The 23,457-nt window shown below is 37.0% G+C and overlaps 1 protein-coding gene across 15 annotated transcripts in view; it reads right to left on the bottom strand.

Moving 5' to 3' along the window:
* The window catches only part of ERC1 (ELKS/RAB6-interacting/CAST family member 1), a 302,166-nt gene that overhangs the window by 214,986 nt on the left and 63,723 nt on the right, over positions 1-23,457 (bottom strand). For 11 of the 15 annotated variants that reach the window (XM_068661239.1, XM_068661248.1, XM_068661274.1 and 8 more), the window contains 5 exons: positions 22,361-22,777; positions 7,981-8,055; positions 5,875-6,030; positions 4,009-4,092; positions 902-1,069 (listed from right to left, as the gene is read on the bottom strand). In XM_068661239.1, the coding sequence (XP_068517340.1) occupies positions 902-1,069; positions 4,009-4,092; positions 5,875-6,030; positions 7,981-8,055; positions 22,361-22,777 (900 nt within the window). The remainder of the gene's footprint in view (positions 1-901; positions 1,070-4,008; positions 4,093-5,874; positions 6,031-7,980; positions 8,056-22,360; positions 22,778-23,457) is intronic. The other 4 variants (XM_068661266.1, XM_068661249.1, XM_068661304.1 and 1 more) reach the window with 1 other exon arrangement.

The raw sequence follows: 23,457 nt of genomic DNA on the forward strand, positions 1-23,457 counted from the left end.
CTGAATGTGGCTAAAGGAAAGCTACATGAGGGTAAAAAGTTCAAATAAATTCTCTCACACTCTTGTATTATGAAATCTTTCTACCAGCTTTAGCCACAAAATTTCTGCATGCCTGTTTCATAGCTCTTAGCTTTTTGCTATTTTAGCAGTAACAACCCAAAGATTTTTTGATGCATGACCGCCATCTTTTGGACTTCTCCTATAACTACAATTTTCCACGCCAGTGGATTGAAATGCTGTCTTCACTCAACATGTCATGCTTGTTTTTCAAGAATGTCCAGTCATGTATATATCTATGTATATATATATCATGTATATATCTACTTATTGCTCATTTGATATTTAAATATGCAGTCGTCTTACACAATATGGGAATTTATTAAGAATTTGTTATCAGTTTCGAAAATATTATTCCTTTATCTTTGAATATGCTTCGTAAAGCATGAAAGCCTGTATTTCAGGTATAAGCACAGACTCACATGCAAGAGTTCCCGTACATGCTGATAGTAGTGGTAAAGCCACAGGAAGTTGTATACTTCCTTTCTTTGATCTCTTTTAGATACGAGATCACTGAAAATAATTCCCCCTGGCTCAGGCATTGCAACTTCCACTTTAGCTGTGCCTTGGAAAAATTATTGACTGTATGTTAGAGGAGCATATTGTACAAGTGTACATTCATCCACAGGTACATATATTCACTTACACGTATTTTCTTTACCATCAAAGCTCTGGAAAGAGAACCCAAGTATGTAAGCAAAGAAACAATGTGCTCAAAACAAGCAGTATCGCATCATTATGGAATTGTATAACCTAAGCAAGAGGAAAAGAAGTAATGCTGTTCATCTCTTGATCTATAGAAAGTCATAAAGTACAGAAAGTCATAAAGAACTGCCCATTTTACCTCTGTTTGCAGAATGGCAGCTCTTTGCTCTTTAGCTGTAAGAGACTCTTTCAGGACTTCAATATGCTGCTTGCTGTCAGAGAACTGATTTGTGAGGGTCTCCAGCTTTGTCTGCAAGGCTAGCAGCTCTGTGTCTTTGCGTGACAGCTCCTGTTTTACCTGACCGATCTGAAAAAGAAAGAAAAGATGGGTAAAGGAAAAAATAATGATCAATTTGTATCATTGCTTCAAAAATAGTGTTAAATTCACTTAAGTACCAACAAACAATATTATGCCCTAAACTTGTCTCAAATAATTTTAAAGCCTTCAGTTATCTTGAATGGAGAGCCAGCAAAAAATTGTGTCATGATTAGATGGTACAATGAGAAAGAGAGGAGAGCAATAACATTTTTTTAAGAGATGTTCTTTTTTGACAGAGTCAATCTATTCTTAGCCATCTTTCAAAGGACTGACCAAAACCAGTTACTTAGCAGGGATAAGGTTTTAATGAAGATGAAGCAAAACTGTAACAGGAACGTACCGTTACCCTGCTGCATCAGAAAAGATGAGATAGCTACAGGTTTCTCTTCAGAAGCATGACATTTGCTTTCAAATGTCAAACCACTGAGCTTTTCTATCCTCAATCCAGACTCATGTTTACAAAGTATGTAAAGATGCCTTTATTTTTCACACTCTTTAGGAAACTAGGATTTCTCTCATCTAAGAAACACCTTTAAATTTAGGAAAGATGCTTAAAGCAGATGCAGATATACTTCAAAACAACATAACAATGATCAGAGGGCTGGAGCACCTCTTCTATGAATAAATGCTGAGAGAGACTGGGCTGTTTAGCTTGGAGAAGGGAAGACTCCAGGGAGACCTCATTGCAGCCTTTCAATACTCTAAGAAAAATGTAGGGAGATTTTTAACTAGGGCCTGCAGTGAGAATTTTAAAGTTAGAGAGTGAAGGTTTAGATTAGATATTGGAAAGAAATTCTTCCTTATCAGGGTAGTGAGGTCCTGGCACAGGCTGCCCAGAGAAGCTGTGGCTGCCCCATCCCTGGAGGTTTTTAAGGCCAGGCTGGATGGGGCTTTGGGCAGGAAGGTATCCCTGCCCATGGCAAAGCGGGATGATCTGGGAACCTTCCAACCCAAACTATTCTGTGATTCTGTTAAAACCATTTTCGGAACCACATGATGCTGAGAGCAGTTTCCTACGTTTAATTTAGTGAATTAAATCAGTATGGAAATTCGTATTTATTTTAACAAATGTAGGTTGGATTATCATTTAAAAATATAAACAGTATGAAATTTTAACAGTAAAGCACTAAAATGAGATGAAATCTCATTTTAAGGACAATGATCATTCAGGACAATTTTGATGTAAACTTGGAGAAAGAGTTATGTGTTTTTAATTCAAGAGGACAGGGAACTCTGAAGGTAGATTTTGTCCAAGTTTATAATCAACTTTCTGGTTTGTGTTTGATACACCTCAGAATAAAATATGAATATATTACTCTTGCATATCATACAGTAGAGATGGGCATCTCTCTAAAGACTAAACAGTTTTCCCTTTTTTAGCTTGAAAATTCTGTGATACTAAAAAAAAAACACATCCACCTCAAAATTGGGATTTCTGGGAATGTGTCAAGAACAAAATTAAATAGATATAAGCTATAAATTGTATTTCAAATCAAAATAAATGCAAGTACTACTAGAAATTACTGAAAGGCTTGGGTAAATGTGAATTTATCTTGACAACACTGTTTCAATAATGGACAGTTCTTTAACAAAGAGTAATAACATAGCAACAAAAGATTTCATCAAGGACTCTTGTATTCCAATATGAAATGGCACATGGAAGAAGGGGAGAGGCAGAAGGAGGACATGTATCTCTTTAAAAAAAAAAATATATCAAAAAACAACCCCACAAACTCTGTCTTTAAGATGGAATTATGTGAAGGAATATGAAGAATTTAGTTTGGAGAACTATTAGACAGTTGACTGTTCATTTAATTCAGACATTAATTGGTTGTTTTTTATACTTTTACTAAAAGCAAATATGTCCACAGAATGATTTCACCATCCATTTAAACAAGAGGATACAAAAGTATTGGTATTACAGCACTACTTGTGCTGTCAGCTACTGACCAATACAACCAGTGGCACAGTGGAGCTAGGCACAGCAGAATAACTGGAACAATACAAACTGCTACTTGTTATGTTTTCTGCAGTATCTAAGTAAAAAAGTCTCTTTAAAAACTTCAAATGACATGATTTTTTCAATTACTAGGTTTGCTAGAAATACAGCAAACCTTTCTCAACCCAGTTTGGTCTTTCTTTTTTAAAATAAATTCTCTTTGGAATAGGCCATTTTTGAAGAGATGCTAACCCTAAATATTTGTGTTTTGATGATTTGTTCTCATCTGAACAGAACCACATTCATTTACATCAAAGTTCTGAAGTAGCACCCCAACGTAATTATATTTAGAAATCCCTGTTTCGGAGAAGTAAGCCCACACTGCAAATGCATTAAAGCTCTTTTGGAAGAATGCAGTGCAAAGGAAGTTAAGGTAGTAATGGGTTCTCGCACCTCCTTGATGGGACATTATGAACACTCAGCAAATGCACTACCTTCACAGCAAAGGAAGAGCCTAAGTTCATGCTGCTAGTATGAAAAAGTCAGTTTTAAAAAGTGTTCAGCATCCAATTTCTGCCATTTTCTTGTGAAAGAATGTTAAGAGGATTCAGCACATGATTTTGAAATGTTATAAATAATTTTTATTCCACTAGGGAAAGTGAATCTCTTTGAAAGTCTGGCCCCAGAATGGGTGCTGAATGCTTCTGAAAATCTGTTTCAATAGAGAAAAATAAGTTACTGATTAAATGAATCATACCGTTAAAAAACGAGCAAAAGAACTAATATAAATGTTCAGTTGAAGAGTGATGTTATGGACACCAAAACCACGTGAATAAAATGCAGCTACAGGGCTGAGCAGGCTGTTAGTTCTATGGTTATATAAAGTTTTAAGGAAGGTAAGAGAAGAAAAGTTACCCCGAAAGCAAGAGAGCTAGAAAGCCCCAGTGCATGGCCACTGCACACAAAAAATAAATCTTACGGCAGAGACCTCGGCCTGGAGACCAGCCACTCTTTTTTTCAGGTCCTCCCCTTGAACCTCTTTGGCACTTAGCTCTTCCTTCAGTTGCTCTACCTGTCACGACATTGTTATGCTTTAAATATTTATCATTTGCCATCTTCTAGTTAGCCTGTTTCAAACAAGTAACTAAAAGTGACAAAGAACTGAACAAAAGGATCAACACTGGTCACTCATTTTCTCGTCTATTCTTCATTAAGTCTTCTCAAACAGAATTTTATGTCTCTGTGATTTCACATAGGCTGCCAGACAAATATTTGGTTATGAAACAAAGATGTATAGTTATGGTTATGTTTATATATGTCAAATATAGGGCACTTCACCCAACAGTTTTGAAACTGGAATTCATCAGGAAATCAGGACAGGAAAAGGGAGGTTTTGCAGTAAAGAGAAAAAAAAAGTTAATTATCAAGATACAGTCATATATGACTATACAATACAATATTGAAAGAAAACCCGATAAAGTTTTGTGCGTTTAAAAAACAGAGCAGGATAGCAAGATATAAAGAATGGAGCTGGTTATGACTCATGAGCGAATAGTTACCAAAAGGGAACAAATTTTCTGCAGGAAAAGTAATGAGCAGACGCAGTAGACAGAATAGACCCAGAAATTAATCAAGTAGCTGAACAGACAGATCGATAAGAACACAGAGGGAGAGGATAAGGAAAAATAAATTGTTGCTAATAAGGGAAGAAGAAAGGAAGGAAAGAATAAAAGAAATTAAAAAGAACAAGGAAATATTTTTTTTAAAAAAAGGATAGAAAGAAGAAAAGCATCTCCCCTATTCCTAATTTGGAAGGGGGTGTCCTTCAGTTCCTAGAAGCAAAACAGTAGGATAAAGGAGGAAAGTGTAAAAGAATAGATGTGGTTATCTTGAGGTAAATCAGTGAGCTGATGTGAGGGAACTGGAAGAAACATATACTTACTTTATGTTTCTTCTTTAGGGCAAGTAGTAATTTTCCAAGAAACTTTCTCCAGCATTCTTTATATAAGACAAGTAACTTAAAGCACAATAAATGCAGTAGGTTGGAACTGTTCAGGACATGGCAATTTTCAACCTCTGTTCCAGAGATTTGTGCACTGCTTTTAAGGAGTATGCACAAGTTACTATGAAAAGCAGGGCTACTGACAATAAATCTAAATTTACCGTGCAAGGGAGCCTGAATCTTTATTAGAAGATGTTAGGGTTCCCTACCTAGAAGACTGAGAAACACTTCTTTGAGAGAAACAAAGAAGCAATTGATATTTGTCTATAGCACAATTTTGGCCATACACTGACACTGCAGTGTTCATCTTTATGTCCGAGGACCAACATATCTCACTGTTGTATTTGTCCTGAGGCACAAATATTCCCAAGTGCATAAATTAATAGTGGCATGACCACTGTTGTAGGATCTACTCATATTCTGACTCCACTACAAGAAGAGCATAATGGAAAGCTGTTATACTGACAGTTCATGTTCTTTTTAGCCTTTGCATAATAAAACAATTTATTCAACAGGTCACAAAAAGAAACACACTTTTTTTTCTCTCTCAATAGACTACATCCACGAAGACTATAGACAAAATAAAACTTGAAACTATAATGGATTATCAATAGTCTAAACATAACCACAAAATACTTCTGAAATAAAACAACTATCATAATGCTATTTTGAAATTTGTCTTTAAAATTCTCTTAATTATTTTAAAGGTATTTTATTGGCTCAGGACAACAAACTCTGACTATTTGCCAGAACTTGAATGGGAACCCTGATCACAGGTACTTTCCTTAAGATTTATTCTATCGGTTTCTTAAGGCTCATTTTATTTTACTACTGTCACAGTTTTCTCAATACCTTATTTTTCATGAATTTGGAATGACTACGGTACACCTCCATTTGCTTCATTTCCTCTTCACGCTCCTCTGTACTCAGAGCTCCATTTGACTTCAACATCTGAATCTCTTCTTCCAAATCCCGGAGGCCACGCTCCATGGAAGAAATTTTTGAATCCTGAAAAGGATTAGAAGAAACAGATAGTGACATACAGCTAGATGATTTGGTAATATATCTTAAAAGTAAAATATGAAATGATTTGTTGGACATGTACCCACCCTTGAAATCTTGTCCCTAAGTTTTTACAGAAACAAATCTACAGCTCCTTGCATAACATCTATCTGAGTGCTCAAATACTCATTTTTCTTTTTTTTTTTTTACACCTTTCAAGGCAAACAAGGATTTAGTACTGAGAGGACACATGGCTAGGGACTTGGACACATTATACATAAAATAAATAAAGGACTACGAAAAAAGGTTGCCTTGTAAGGCTAAGCCAGCATAAAACAAAGAAATTTAATTCTAACTGAATGAGCAGCATAACATGGCTGCAAGAATGGGGAAAAAAAAAGAAAAGAAAAAAAAAGAAAGGGAGAGAGAGAGAGAGAGAGAGAGAGAGAGAGAGAGAGAGGGAGAGGGAGAGAAGAAAAACAAAAGGTTTGTGTTAATAGTAATTTGTGTTCCGGGTCACAAATGGAGAACTTAAAAGCACTGTAAGCAAGAAAGATGTGCAGCAATCTTTTTTGTGTATATAAAGCAGTAAAGGATGTTCATGCATTCTGATTCATATACGCAACATATAAAACATGTCCATCATTTAAAAATGTACACCTGGAACAATGAGAAAGCCTATCTGCCATTATCTTCATGGTTCTACAGAATGAACAGAGGTTTTCAGTTTACCTGATTTACTGTTTCTTTAGAAGTCTTACGTGTTAGGAACAGCAAAACCTGATTCATACAGCACACAGAGTTGCACACACATTTTCTATTACATGCATATGCCTTTATGAAATGCAATCCATTAGAGTAGCTTTTTTTTTTTTTTTAAGTCAGTGTCTTCAAAATATTTTGTCTTTCCTGAAATACAAGATTTCAAACTATCTCCCATTCTTATATAGACCAATCCTTCATTTTTTGTATGTGTGTGATAATCAAAGCATAGCTGAATAAGAGCTTAAAAGACCTTTTTTTTTTTTTTTTTATTCATAAGATACGATTGTTCTAAAGGACCATTTTGAAGATGTAGTCTGATTCCCTGCTTAATTTTTGATGCTCAAGTTAAAATTGGGAAAGCAGACTTTTGCTACAAAAAATTACAGAGGTATCAAGGTAAAGTTCTACACTGTAATTTATAACAGTATCTTAATTTCAGCCCTCATATAATTTCCAAGAAATACCTGTGTTTCTCTTTTGATAATAACACTGCTTATTGTTACCAGATGGTAAATTAGTTCTCATTGCTCTGAACCATAAAAAAGACTAATAAAAGAATGACAGTAAAAGAAAGGCTTTGAAAGCACAAAGATGGGAAATGACTACGGAAAACACTGAGATGGAATGGACTGAGTTGGAAGGGAAAAAAGGAAGGAAACCAAAATAATAAGGTTCAGACAATGAAGGAGGGAGAAAGAGAGGAAAACCCATCCAAAAAGCTGCATTTAAGATGGCATCTTTCTAGTTGTATGACCCATTCTTTAAGTGGATTTTGAGGTTGCAAATTGCTAACGTTATTAACACATGGAAGGTGAAGCGATGAATTTCAAAGGTTGGTAGTGTAAAAAGGAAGTAAACCACATCATCACAAAGAACCACTAATACATCACACTCATCTTTGCAATACAATGGACTATTAGTTAACTGAAAGAAATCTCTATACACTGTTGTAGGCAGGCAGTAAGCAGTTTTCATTGTGTTGTGAAGCAGTTATGTGTCTTCCCTGATCAGTAATATAAAATAAAATAATAAAATAATAAAAAATAAATATATTTCTTTTAAATTAAATTCTTGAATTACATTCTGTAAGAAGACTTGCAAAATAGTATGGTATTTGATACAGTCGCTTTTCCTATGAAAATCTGTTTTACAAAGCATATGCTCTCCTACTGGCTATATGCAACCATTTACCTTCATCTCAATAACAGTTTGCAGAGCCTTTGTCTTGGCTGAGTCAGGAGCATTTTCAAATCGTCGATGTATCTCCTGTGTCAGCAAAAAACAAAGCAAGAGTTAGCCTACAGGCATTTTGAGCCATTTATCAAATAAAAACAAAATTACTACAGCTTTCTCTTTCTAATTCACAGCATAATTCAACACTGCTCTCTGATGTTACCAGTTCCTTTATTTTGTTTTATGATCTCTCATATGAGAGAAAGGATACACAAATGTTCATTCAACAGAATCACCATCTCAGTTGAAAAGGCACAACAATACTTACCATGTACTTACTCAAAATAAACTGATGAAATGACAGATGAATCCACTAAAAGAAAACTATAATCTACCTGGCAAGCTAATCTAAACGGATACTATTTTCACATGGAAGTGTCTACATCATTTATTTGACTAGACGCTTACTGAAAACAATGCTGTGGTTTCTGTTTCAACAAGCTATAGGGTGCAGCTGTGTTGATAAGCCTTTTTCAATTTTTTTACTCCAGAGTAGCAATGCTTAATGATATAGGATGAAAATCTTTCTCCACTGGGGCTAGTATGCAGCCAAAAGTATATGACTGGCTATCACATTGCTTTAAATATTGGAGTTTGCAAACAGGAGGATACAAATGTCCATGTGATATTTCTGTTGATACCAATTCACAGAAGCAGTATGCTTCACAGAGCTCTCTATGAAATAAAATGACAGAAAGCAGAAATAGCTTGTTTTCCCATATGCAGTAGGTAGATGTTTCAAACCAACAAATGGAAATACAGGAGAAACGTATTCCACTTTTTCATTATTAGTGTTAAAATAATATTGTCCTTACAACAAACAGTAATATTAAATGTAGGCATGTGAATACGTTTAGGATGTTACTATTATATGACATGAAAGTACTTTGGTGCCCAAAGGCACCAAAGGTTATGAACTGTGATACCAGTTAACCTAACAATCTGAGTACACACGCATAGTTTAGCCACCCAGTCCCCTGAAACCCCTGGAAGACAAATCCAAAAAGCCATCCACAAGCCTGTATTTTCAACACAGATGATGAATGAAGAGAACATACATGTATTATATGGTAGTCATACATGCAACTTGCTCCATATGATCAATTACTTGAATGAGAAAAGTAGAGTTGTATAGTGTTTTAAAAACACTGAAAACATTACCTATTTTTAAGTTTCCAGAGTGGACATGTTAACTCTATTCATGCATTCACCAAACAGCATATTGTTGGAGAAGCATCCAGATATTTTACTTCTCTTGAATAGCAGTTCTGTAATCTTTGATGAACTCTCAATGCATTTACTACCTATTTGGTTGAAGTGAACAGCACGGCTTGGAATGATCTATTGTGTAAGAGTACACAAACATTTGAATGAGAGTGACTTCTAACTATTCTTCAGCAGGGGCTCACATATCCCACATCCTCCACACCCTCCTTAGATTCTCAAAGTCTTTTCCTGTGATTCTCAGATTGAGATGAACCAACAAAGTAAGACACATGGTGGCCTTTTTGTAAAGGCACATGTACTAAGCACACTGAGTGAGGTGGTATTTGAGAACACTCTTTTTAACACACACCCTATGTGCTGTAACACCAAATTATTCTGTAATCTTTGCTTGACTATGAGAGCATCAACTGAAAATACACACATAAAACAACGCCTCTCAAAGAATGACACAGCTTCTTTGAGAGAAAACTAGTAAAAACTGTCCACAGTTGAAGACACCCCAGTCACATGTTGTGGACATTCTCAAATTCACGTCCACTTTAATAAAAAAAAAAAAAAAAGGCTATGGGGGAGGAGAAGAAAAGAGGGTTTGAGACCCTTACATTTCAGGATTGAAAAGTTGCTTCTACTCAAGTTTGTTTCCTAACACAAAATACATGTATGGGCAAAAAGGAATCATATTGAAAATGATTCTTCACCATTTTAAGCTTTGATAAGTCAAAAAGGTGAAAAGTATCCTATTCAGAATAGCATGAACTTTCACTAAATGCAGAAAGTTATGTCCCCAGCTGTTCCTGTCACGTCAGCTGTACAAGCATCCAAGGACTGTTATTGTAGAAGAAAATGAAAAAGCTTGATAATAGAAAAGAAAAACAAACAAATTCCTGTGAACTTTTGGAAACTGAGAAAATGAAAGATAAAGAGGTCAAAAATGAATATGTCAGAAATCTATTTTGAATAATATATTGTTTTTATTTTAGTGGTGCGTTTATGTACTAGATCATTTCCAGTTGTGCAGAGACATGGTCTCTGACCTTAGACCATACAAGCAACCTACTACGGAAATGCAGTAGATGAAACACCCAGTATGAGAACAGCATGTCATTAAAGGGATGCTGGCACAACAGCGTCTGCTTTTGACATTGCACAGCATTTTCCCAAATAGAAAATTATTTTAAGCTTTTTCTTTAGAAAGGCTGTCTCTCCACTGTCTGAAACGATGCTTTGCACAACAGCAAACGGTGTGTCCTACTTCTATCATCTTAAATAGCTTCACTGTAATTTAGGTGAATTATAACCTGCAGAAAAACAACACCTCCCACCTCTCAAGTGCATAGTAAGGACTTGATTTTGGCAACCTGCCTATGATTCTGACAAGACTGAAAATAGGGCCACAGTCACACCGAACCTCCCTATAACACAAATTTAAGTACGGCTGCTAGAAGAACATCATGCAAAAACATCCTTCTTAACATTGAAATATAAGTTATGCACTTATCCTTGTGGCAGAAAGGAGAAAGCTTAGTATCTCTCTGACATATTCAGATTATACTGTGGACAAATGCCACATAGAAAATGCTTGAAAATTAGTACTTTCATCTTCAAAACAGGACACTGCACAATAATTAAAGTGCAGGGCCACATGTAGGTATCAGGGTCAGAAAAATACAAAACTAATCCTTTTTTCTTGTGACTTATCCATTCTGATCAAGTAATAAAACATCCTTCATTTCTTCTACCTTCATGCAGAAAGAACTTTCATATCTAACTGATACTGTTCCACAACAGATTGATAAGATTCAACATTGTCTATCCTTTGAATCAAACAAATTATAATAAGGGATGAATTTTCACTTCAGCATTTCATCACTACCAATTTTTAATTAAGAATAGTTATTTTCCTTTTCTTCGAACAAGATATAAACTAAATGTTTGTATCTTATTACCTAGGTCTTATTACAACTAGGTCTGCAAGGTAGCAGTGTATCCCTGTGAGAAATAATACCATAACTTTCTATCTAGCATAATTACATGGAACAGCTGATCAAACGTACTAAGAACATTAAATATGTAAAGGATATCTGTGATAATGTAATTTTAATGCACCCCAAAATATCTGAAGGATGTCAAATTTTAAATGTATTTAGTTTGGTGCTTTTTTTTTTTCCTGACCAAGAAGTGCAAAAACAATTATAAATTACAGATTATAGTTTATAATTGAGGGACTCCTCAATACTGAGCAGTATCAGCACTACATCTAGAAAATATTAGCAACTTATAACACATGCACATGATGATGAAGGGAGGAATTTATTCAGAACCTTTTCTTCCTAAATATCCTGGCCATATCATTCATTACTACTCCCCCAGTTACTCCCACATGTGATTTTGCAAGGAATTTCTCAGAAACATGAAAGTGCACTTTAAGTGATGACATTTTCAGGGAAGTAGGCTTCATGCTTAAAAATACAGCAACTTGTCTTTCAGTATTACCATGAGATAAGCACTTTCCAAATGCAGAAGAGGACACGCCTTCTATTTCCTGCAGAACCCAGCTAATCAGGCAGCATGTATCACATGGAGAATGAAGGAGAAAAATATTTGAAGAAGGTGCTCTTCCATGCATTAATTTGTTTTTAGTAAAAAAATTGCTAAAAATGATACAATGTGCAATTCAAAACACCACAGGAAACAAAAAAAAATGTAACTAGCCAAACCATGCCTTTATATGGTCAAATACAATGTTCTGTGCAGCATGATCTTTGCATCATTCAGCAGACCGGGTAGTTATCTAATGTTTGTTTTTATTCTCCAACATGTAGTCCAGGCCTTACTCAGAGAACATTACACTTGTACTTAAAGTTTATTTTCCCAGATGGCTTCTGTCAATCTTTCACGTTTAAATTTTTGAAAGAATTTAGCACCCTGGTTTCTATTATAATGAAATGCAAATATTATAAACCAAAAGAAAATTTCAGGAATGTAGTTCAGTGTCAGCATAAACTATCATTGTTACTTTTAGAAGCTGTTTAATGTACCAAATGGATCTATAATTGTGTAGAAGCCCAAATTGTACCTGACTAACCTGATTTTCCTCTACAATGAGATGACTGGCTTCATGGACAAGCAGTGAACAGTGGGTATGGCATATCCTGAATTACTGGGGCCTTTGACATTGCCTCCAAACATCCTTGTAGCCAAATTGGTGACATACAGACTGGATAAGTGGTTTATAAGGTAGGCGGAAAATTAGCTGGACTGTCAGGCTCAAACTGCATTTGGTGGACACCAATATAACGTGCAATGGGCAGCTGCTTACTACTGCCAATCCTTGGAGCTTGATACTGTGGCTGATACTGTATGGTGCTTTTATTAACAATCCAGGTTATGGGATAGGTTGCACTCTCTGCAGGTTTCCAGAGTATATCTAATTTAGGGAAGACACGACTAGTGTGGTCTTGCTGGAAGGAAGAATAGAAGAAAAAAAGAATAGAAGAATAGAAAAAAAGACAACTGTATTGAAGAATAGGAAAGAAGACAACTGTATTCTCCTGGGCTTTATTAGCAACAGTACAAATACCACGATGAGGGAAGCAGTTATTTCACTCTATCTGGCTCTTGTGAGACCACTCCTGGAGTATCGGGCCTGCCCAACTTTGGCCTCCCCAGCATTAGGAAGACATTGAAAAGCTGAACAGAGTCCAACAGATCAATATGGATAGGATCTGGAACATACGATGTAAGAGAGGATGAGAGAACTGGGTTGGTTCAGCTGAAAAGAAAAGGCTTGGGGGGTGAATCTTGTTGATGTCTAGAGCTATCTAATCAGACACTGCAGGGATGATGATGACAAACTCTTTACAGAAGTGCACAGTGGAAGGACGAGAGTCAACAGCAAAAGATGTAACAGTAAATTTTGACTTACAATATCATAGAATCACAGAATTAGGTTGGAAAAGACCTTTAAGATCATCAAGTCCAACTGTTAATCTAGCACTGCCAAGTCTACCACTAAAGCGTGTCCCTAGCATGCTGGAATAGGACTCAGAGCTGTTGCAGAATCCCCATCACTGCAGAGTCCCAAACTGAGCAGGAGGTTGCATGAAATGACTATTCTGCAGAATGCAATTATCTCTACTAATTGGGAGCAGAAAGCAACTGAGTATCACAATTGTTTAGTTTCAGGTTTCTATGAGTATTTTTTAAGAAGTGCTCAAGCCCAGTAATTTGACCTATATTTCAACAACGCATAAAACTGGACTGAAAAAAAGAATGTGCAGTAAGAGTCCTCTATAATTTATCTCATTAGTATTAGAGTTTTGCTACTGAAAAAATACAGTTATAGAAGTTTGGAACCAATAATCATAGTAGTTTCTTCAGAAATTACTTCTGTATGTCTCATTTCCTGTATCTGTGAACACAATCAATGTAATTCCCTGAACAATAAATTATTCATATTAGTAATGAGCATAACTTTGAATCATGTGCTGGAAACTCAACACAAATCAATAATGGAGGGCGACAGTTGCTTTGAAGCTCAGATACTCCTAGCTAAAGAAATTCATCTTGATGTTTTGCAATTTGATGAATACATTCAGCCAGTGATTTCAAAATCCAACCAAGAACTAAGATACTAGCACACACAAAATTCCTTTACAAAGGTATCACAAAGTGATAACTACCACACAGTTTCCAGTTCATCTCCATGTTCCAATCAGCAGAAAACAAACACAAAATCCTCCAAAACTTCAGCAGTAGATTAAAAGCAGGAGACAAAGATGAGAGATACCAATTCAGACCATCTTACTAGTTTTAAGTAGTAAATCATTGTGTTGAAGTCTTGGCTACAGGAGTATAAATTCAAAAGCTAAAGAAAAGTTGATTAAAAATTAAAATACTGTTAATTTATAACTATTTAATATATGTGCTATTCAATCTTTTCTTCTCTCCTATTTAAAGAGCAATAAACCTATGTTTTCTACTTGTTTCTTAATTTAGCTTCCAAATTGTTAATTGTATTTTCAAATTTTACTTTTATACTTTCCTGCACTGAGAAGTTTCACACTTACAGAAACAAAGTTCCACAAACATCAGCTCTGCTGAAGAAAGGTGTAGGATAACATTAACACTTCCAAAGAAAGTATGCCTGAAGCTGTCATTTGTAAACAAAGACAGTCATGTAAAATATACTGACAAGCAAAATCTTTGAATATAAGGAGGTATCAACAGGCATTAAAGCTTAATTATTTTACTTATAAACCTCAGACTAGTTTCTGCCTCTCTAATTGTTTCAGATGGTTTTAAAAATGTCACCTAAGGGAATCAGAGGTGCTAAAGTGAACTATTAGTCAGAAATTTTGCTTTGTCTAAATAAAAAAAAAGACATACCTATTTGAAGCTTCAGTAGCTCATTCATATAGCAATAATTTATTTGAAATAAGTGTATAACACAGTAAATAAAAAAAATGTAAATTCATAATTTTAGTCCTGTATGCTGAAAAAAAGCGTATGAATAAGCACATTGAATTTTTTGTAGATTATTTCATGTTGATGAGATCATAACTATTACACAGAGAAAAAAGCTTCATGGATAGCTGTAGTTCTGCTTTTTTCTATTCACTTAATTACTGCCGATTATTAAATAATTAACTAAACTCCACAAAAATCAGAGATTTTCTATATAAGAATTGGAAGGTGTTTATGATTTTTTTGTAGTCTGGAAAGACATGAAAGAAATAAATAATTTTTCACCCTAATTTTTCAACCTATTTTTTGGGGTTGGAAACTAGTTCTGCGAAGAAATGTCATGCAACCAACCCCTAAACCAAGGAAGGATGAAAATAATTACTTTAAAAATATTTAGCCATCATTCTTTTATTAAGGCCACATAACACATTCCAAACTATAACAGGATCAAATAAAAGCATGCATAATTTGTTCTTTGCACATTTTGCTCTCATGTTGCAATAGCCCAAATTCTCGACTTTTGTTCTACAAAATTTCAATATGCTTGAAAACTAAAGAAATCCAGTGATTCTAACCAACACAGGAATTATTTAAATTATCTTGATTTAAATAATTTCTCCCTGCTATCCTTGGCTAGAAGAATGAAAAAGCAGCAGAACAAAGCAGAAACTTCATTTTTTAAGTCATTAGAAAGGTGTTCTGTACTACAATGGCATGAAAGTTCCAGCTTGTGAACCAGGCTATATACTACTGCTAACCTCTCTCTAGAAGTGTGTCTTATTTATGTTGCAAAATCTTGGAATAGGACAAAAGCGTTCTTTGAGATAACTCTAATTGCTCTAATTAAAATTGCTAAATCCTTCTCTAAGCCTGGAGCAGAAAAGGGTAAGAATTTTAACACATGCATGGAAAAAGAACTTCTTTGCACAACTTGTCACAGTTAATTAAAATCTGCTCAGATAAGGCAAACAACCTTTCTTTTCACAGGGCATTTTAAAATGGCAAAATCACTGTTCAACAGTCCTCAGATGGTACATTCACACAGCACAGCCTACCTACCCTTCTCACTGAGCTCTGTGCTCCTCCTGTTTAGCTGTCACTGCATCAAATTAGATAATTTAAAGCTAAGCCAGCTACATCTGTATTATAGCCTGGTAGGTCTGCTCTCTGCTGTGCCAGAAATATACTCTAAGTGGAGACACTGGAATGAAGGCTCACAGAAATGTTGTGTTACTTCCTATAATAAAGTGAGCACTGTTTGATTTGAGAAAGCTACAAATACGGATCAGTCCTTGTAATAATGCCACACTAGGTTACCATAAAATAGTTCACAAAGTGGACGTTGTGAGGTTGCCATTTCAATGCACTCTGAAGATGAAAACAAATAATAGCTTTTTTTTGCCATAACCTCTATCCTTAAGCCCATTTTAAATGTCTACCCCTATGAATGATCCATTTCAGCAACTACCTTACATACAAAACCACCCTTTACCCGTTAAATACTGTATTCCTAACTCCTTAATTTAGTTTTGCACTTGGAAGTATTAAAAATGCATCGTTTGAATGGACCCAATTATTTTAAAAAATCAAAATACCATTCAACTAAACCTGCAATTTACTAACAAACAGTTTTTGTGATGCAAAATGCAAAGCTACTGCTGGTTACTCTTTCCTTGTTCCATACCATGCTATTATGCAAACCTTGAATCTAGAACTGACCCAGGAAGAAACCTTGTAGGAATATTGCCTCTGTTCTCTTTTGGAATAGAAGGCGATAGCCAGCCATCTGTCCCAGGGCTGGATTCACAGCTTTCTTTCCTATATTTTTACGTCTAATTTTTGTCAATTAATTAAAACTGCTGTTTTCCTTCGTTATGATGAAATACATCACCACTCTGACTACTACATCGGCATCTTAATGAATGCCTCACCCCACTTTCAATGCCTGCTTGGCCTCAAAGTTTGCACCAACCACTCCCCTCTCCCAGGAGAACCCTAAGGCTACAAGATCACCATTTGACTTAAACGGAGAGTTGCTTCTGACCTCTTGCTGAAGGTATTGACAACAGCCTCATACAATCTCTGCCACAATTCGTTTGCAGGACTTACATATCCTTCATTGCAAGGACAAGTTAGAACTTTTATGCAGTAAGAAGGACTAGCACTGTGCATGACTGCTGTGGCACCTTTTCAGGAAAAGCCAAAGGTCAGGGCTATGCATGTTGTCAGGACCCTCAATGCTTATTATACAAGGTACTATGCAATTAAAGGCTTCGGAGGAGGATCAGGTAGATACCACTGAGCACAGTGGCCAATGAAAAGAGAATACATTTGGGAACTTCCCCTCATACATCCTTCTTGGTCCTTAGGATAGCAGACATCAAAGGCTATCCCTATCTGAGCGTAAGGAATGCAGTGATGTGTGAGTATATTCTGAGGACTCCAGTGAGCGCATGCCATAGCACTGCTGTGAGTAAAGATAGATTCGCTTGGTAGCGCATATGTGTCCGGTAACAACCCAGAGACAAACAGCTCATCATCACATGAACCGCTGTTGGAAAGTTTGTCCTGATATCCCTTGTGAAGGAACATGAAAATGGGACAACACTGCTGAAGTCTACTGTATCTGACAATAATACACACTGAGCAGCCTATTTTTGTTCCCCTTGGGTAGAAACAATGCAGATGGTTTTGTTTTTATTCTTTCTTCTAGGCAGATGGGAAATTTGGGCCAGTTCTTTTTTTTTTTTTTTTTTCCAAAAACTCTCAAGAAGTTACTCTTTATTGGCTGCGACACCATTAGTGTATAATCACAGGTCTTTGTTCAGGTAAATATATTCCTAAAGACAGATAGTAATGAACAATTCAAAAGAGAAAGGATTAACCAAGTTAGTGTAATTGTGTTGGACTGTCCTTATGAAACGTAGTTTGACTGTAGTAACCCTAGTCTCTAGAACATCAGATGTGGACACAATCACACAATATTCTTCCATAAATTGCACTGATATTTGGTGTATCTATTACTCTGTGTAGTGGAGAAAGGACATATATCTACTCAGTGCATTCAGCATTTTGGGAGGAGCGGGAAGGATGTCCAAAAGAGCACAGCAAGCTTCATTATCTTTAGAGCTATGTGCTGTCACTGCCATCAGTGATCATTCTGCAGCAGGTGAGTTTGGAACAATGAAGGGGCAGTTAACGTCAGTCAGGAGCTATTCTGAAAGTTGCAGGTCCAGCTGCTGGATTTCATCAAGTATTTCTTGCTGGTATGATAATAATCTTGTTTCTCAAAGTTAGGTCTAAAATACCAACAGCAATATGAATAATTTTCACTAAGACTTGAGGGGTACTCAAAATAGCAACATCTTTTTATAAGCTATGAAGCTTAAGCTTGTTTTCCAGGGAAGAGGAATGTGATGCAATCGCACTGTCATCTGCTGAAGTCACTGCATCCAGATGTTCAATAAGACATTTAATTTTTCATTATTTTATGTTCATGAGAGGCTGCCGTCTGTATCAGTGAATTGCCAAATACAACCTACATTATGCTTGATACAGGATCTTTCCTTTGGATATGTAAGGAGAGATTACTTGAGCTTCATGGTATTCAGGACAATATTCGGAAAAATTTCAACAGAGCCAAACTGATAAGAGATACCTCACGCTATCTGAAGGAAAATCCGTTTCATAGGCTAGATATGGTAAACTGAGACAGTTCTCCGGGAGATGGGGAAAGACATGAAATATCTTCTGCATGAGGAACAACTAAGTAGCAAATGACTTCAGCCTGCAAAAAGAGAGAACTTGAAAGGGATATGACAAAAATTCAAACTCACAACTGGCACAGAGAATCCCAGAAGTGATCACCTGTACACTGTCTTCCAGTGCAAGAACAGGGAGCCATCTGTGAAGCTACTGGGAGACAGGTTCAACCCCAAAAGAAAAGAGACAGGTTCTTCCTGCAGCAGAGAGCAGAACTACAGAACCACTTACAAGATGATGCCACAGATGCAAAAGTTTACACGGGCTGAATAAGACACTGACCAAGTACTTAGATGGCAGATCCATGGAGGATACTTAGCTGACAAATCACAAGTTCAGGAAATACCCAAGGTGTAAATCGTTTGGAAGATGGGAGAGTGTTACAGAAAAGTAATGTGTTTACCCTGCTCTTACCTTTTCCTAGATGTCTGTGTACGGTCACTATTTGAAACAGAAAACTTTCAATTAAGCGATCCTAGGCCAGAACCAGTACAGCTATTCTTTACTTGCTTTCTTAGCTCAGACTTGTGGTTCTGTTACGAATTTCTTTTCCTCTGGAAATTAGTGCAAACCTTACTTCAATCGCAGTAATAACAGTAGCTGAAGAAATCAATTAATTTACTTTTGAAGGTCAGACTGCTGGCCGCTGCACCCGCACCATCTGAGAGACCATCTGATGACCTTGAGTCACAACATCACCACCTGAATTACATGTAAGCCTCAAAGCTGGAAAATGAAGGGATACCTTTCCCTCCAAAATGCAGACTTCTATTATCATTCCTAGGTTTTTTAATTATTTTTTTAACCAACAGCATAATACACATGCAACCCAGCACCTGTGAATTCTGACGCCTCAGAACTTGCTTTGCCTAAGATGGTCAAAACTGCTACTGAAGTTTTTCTCAGCTTTTCTGATGTGTTAGGACAAAGTATCCACACTGACCTCCCAGCTCTTGCAAATCCTTTGGGGATATTAATGTTTCTTTTAACAGCAGTATTTAAAGAAGAGTTTAGCACACCTTTTCAGATACTGGAAATACCAGTTAAAGAACAATCAAGAAATTAGATGGCTTTCTTCAAGACAGCTCAGAAACTGCATAGTTAGTATTTGGGGTACCAAACGGCTAAAATAACTTACAGATTTGGAAATACAGATAAATATTCAGATAATAGAAGATTAGGTGAGGAAGGTGATGCAGATAGACCTAGGAAGATCTGCACGCAGACCACTTCCAACTGTGGGACAGTGACATTAAATATGAACCAGACCTCACAGAACACAGCAGCATGGTGCCCAAGAACTCTTCAAGTTTACCAGCTTGAGTCTGCAAGCCTGTGGTAGTAAACTTGCTTCAGAGGTAGTCAGATACAGTTCAGCAACATACCCTAATTTTCCCCAGCCTTCTGGACTTGCCACACATGAGACTCATTGTCATGGTTTTGGCTGAGATAGAGTTAATTTTCCTTGTAGAGGCTTTTATGATGCTGTTTTGGATTTTTGACGGAAATAGTTTTGATAACACACCAATGGTTTTAGTTGTCGCATAGCAGCCCTTACACCAAGTCAAGGACTTTTCAGCTTCTCGTGGTGCCTGCCAGCGAGGAGGCTGGGGGTGCACCAGGAGCTGGGAAGGGACACAGCCAGAACAGCTGGCCCAGGCTCACCAAAGGAATGTCCCATACCACGTGGCATCACGCTCAGAAATAAAAGCTGGGGGAAAGAAGGAGGAAGGAGGGGGGATGTTTGGGGTGATGGCATTTTTCCCAAGAAGCCATTATGCGTGCTGAGCCCTGCTTTCCTGGAAGTGGCTGAACTCCTGCTCGCTGACGGGAAGCAGAGAATGAATTCCTTGGTTTGTTTTGCTTGCGTGCATGGCTTTTGCTTTACCCAGCAAACACTCTTCATCCGAGCCCACGAGTTCTCCCACTTTTACCTTTCCCGTTCTCTCCCCCATCCCACCTGGGGAGACCAAGTGAGTGTCTGGCTGGTGCTCAGCTGCCTGTTGGCATTAAATCACAGCTCTCGTGCAGACAAGCCTGAGTTGTCAGCATAGTCGAGCTTGGAGCTCAAGAATAACACATGGGTGCTAATAAACCCTTCGTGATAAGGCCCAGTTCAATATGGAAATAGCTTGGCATCTCTCACATAGCACTATGTCTCTGATGTTCCTAGGGTGCTCAGCTCCAAGGCTGTTTTTTACATCATATCAACAGCTGGAGCTACAACTTGCAGAATTCCCAGCTTATCCTTCTCAGTGCATTAGCTATGGGTTGGCAGTAAAGAGTAATTAAAGTATGTTAGATAAATGGCATTTGCACTTAGAAAATCAATGTCATCTCTACCTTCTCCAGGAAATCATTTACCATAAACATTAAGATTTAAATAATTGATGATTTCCAGACATGTGTGAATGAAGTGAGAATTCTTATCTTTCATCATCTACTCATCATTGAGCAGAAACAAAAGAGACCGCATTCCTAAAAAAAATTACACAGCTCCCACCAGCTTTTCATTTACGTTGCCGGACTTAGAGCAGAAACAAATGGAAGCCATTTGGGGCTCTTCCTGAAATAGATACAAGAATTGGAACAGAATTATCATTGGTCACTAAATAAAGGAAAAACTGTAGTGTAGAAACTCTGGAATCATATTATCTTTACTCCAGACACTCAAGAGATTACTGCTCTAAAAAAAAAATAAATCTGGCCTAAATCTGGCTCAGAAATGCAATGGGGTCTTGCTTTCTTATATAAATGCTTACAAGAGCACAAGTACAATGGGTTGGGCCATGGAAAACATATAAATAAGAGTTATTAGGAAGTATTTATTTGCTCACAACACTCATTTCAAAAACCTTTTTGCAAGACCTTGCTTCCCCACCTCCTTTGAGATGGGGCTTAGATCTTGCGTATATGTCAGGCTTTCAAAAAAAATGCTGAACCACAAAACAGAGATACAATGTACAAAACCAGTCATAGATTCACATGCACACATTATACATACATCTATAGCCATCAATTCATGCATTCAGTCTAGAGATGTATATTAAATAATCTTTACAGAAAACTGTACAATTAGTGAATACATGCACATAAGTACGTACCTGTGCGCATACACAACACACACTGAATTTCTAGCCTTTCAGAAGCATAGCAATTAGAATGCTTTAGAAGGCTGGTTGACTACAAGTGGAAAATGCACTTAACGTCAAGGAATTTAATGACACTGGCTACACCACACCTTATTTGTTTTCCTTTATTTTTCTAAGATGCTCATATTATCTGTATCCTAAATTTTACTGTAATCAGTTTGGGATAGTGAGTAGTGAAGAACACCTGTCATCATACTCCCCTACTGTGCGATACAGACGTAATAGCGTGTTTTCTTTTCTGTTTTAAGAGAGGTGGGGGAAGGGGTTGCAACATTTGCAGCAGTGTCCCTTTAAGTAATCTTTTTTTTGGCTGTGCATCCAGGGCAGCTAATAGTTTTATCAAATACCCTTCACAGCAAGACGACTGTTTCCATGGAAACTGTAGAGCAATCATCCATTACTCCTGCAAAGATTTCTCTCAGCTCTCTCCTAAATACAGGTAGCTACTTTCACTGAAACTAAATTTGAATGTAAGAATACATTTTACCGTCCACGTTTCAATTCATTTCCAGAGTTTCACATGGGGGCAATGGGGAAAGTGGGGCCTAAGGCACAAACCCCAGGAAATCACACACAAGGAAGTTTTACGACAGGGAAAAATCCTGTTGTCTGCAATATAAAATACGCCTTATGAACGTAAAATTCTTTCCTTACAGATGTGAAATGGAAAAGATGGGAAATTGAGAACTAGAAATGAAGACCGGAGATGAACCCAGAGCTTGGTCACGTACCTCTCTCAGCATGTTGTTTTCTTTTTCCTTCTGTTCGAGAAGGCTCTCCAAGTGGTGTACATGCATCTCTGCTTCAGCCAACCGTCTTGTTCGCTCATGATCTTCCTCAGTAGCTTTTGCTGACAGACCTTTACTTTGCAGCATCTCCAGCAGCTTTTTGATGGACTCATCACGTGCATTTAAGGTCTGTTTCTGCGTCTCAATACGCAGTTCCATCTCTTCTAAGGTTTTACGTAGCAGGAAGAGTTCCTTGGCCTGGCGTTCATGCTCTGCATGAAGCCGTTGGAAGTTCTCCTCTGTCAGCTCTGCCACAAAGGGCTCACTGGTTCTAGTGCTGCTGTCCTGCTGAAAGAGTTGGTTCAGGTCCCGCTGGATCCGCAGTTCATCTTGGAGAGCCTGGATAGTCATCTGCATATGCTGAAAGAATAAACAAACAAAATCAGAGGATTCCCTCCACTGGAGAAATAAAAAGGACAATATGAACCACTTCAGTCTTCCTCAACTACCAACAAAGAGGAAACTTCAACACTGACAGATCAATATTGTTTTTTGAAAGCGAAATTTTAGAGAAGAAACCAGGTTTTCTATAGTACTTTCAAGTCCCTCCTTTTATGCGTGATAGAGGTTGCTTAACACTAGAAATCTTCTTGAGTGATACTCCCACTTCCACCAACCTGAGTGAGTCACCATTTCAAATCCAAAAATGCTGGTAGGCAAAATCTGAGAGCTTCAAATATTCTTTTTCCAAGTAGTTGTCTATGCTACAGGAGAATTTTGCATAAGTCCTGGATGAAAATTACTCTCTTGGCAAAGCAAAGGGACACATGTCTATAAAAATATATGTACTATTTAATAAAATGTAATCAGCCACAGAGGCTCCTCTAGGTCTTCAGTACTGACACTATATATAGTCCAGATCTCAGTTGACTTACAGATGAGGCTTTATCATGTCAAAAAGAAATACAACTACAGAAAAATGGGTATATGCTGACTGGGGGGCATACAATTTTATGCACGAGGATCTTAGTAGAGAACAGAGACTGCTGCCTTACAAATAAGAATGTGCAGTCAATCCAATGATCAGCAGTAATTTGTGG

The sequence above is a fragment of the Anas acuta genome, chromosome 1 (assembly GCF_963932015.1).
Source record: "Anas acuta chromosome 1, bAnaAcu1.1, whole genome shotgun sequence".
Lineage (NCBI taxonomy): Eukaryota > Metazoa > Chordata > Aves > Anseriformes > Anatidae > Anas > Anas acuta.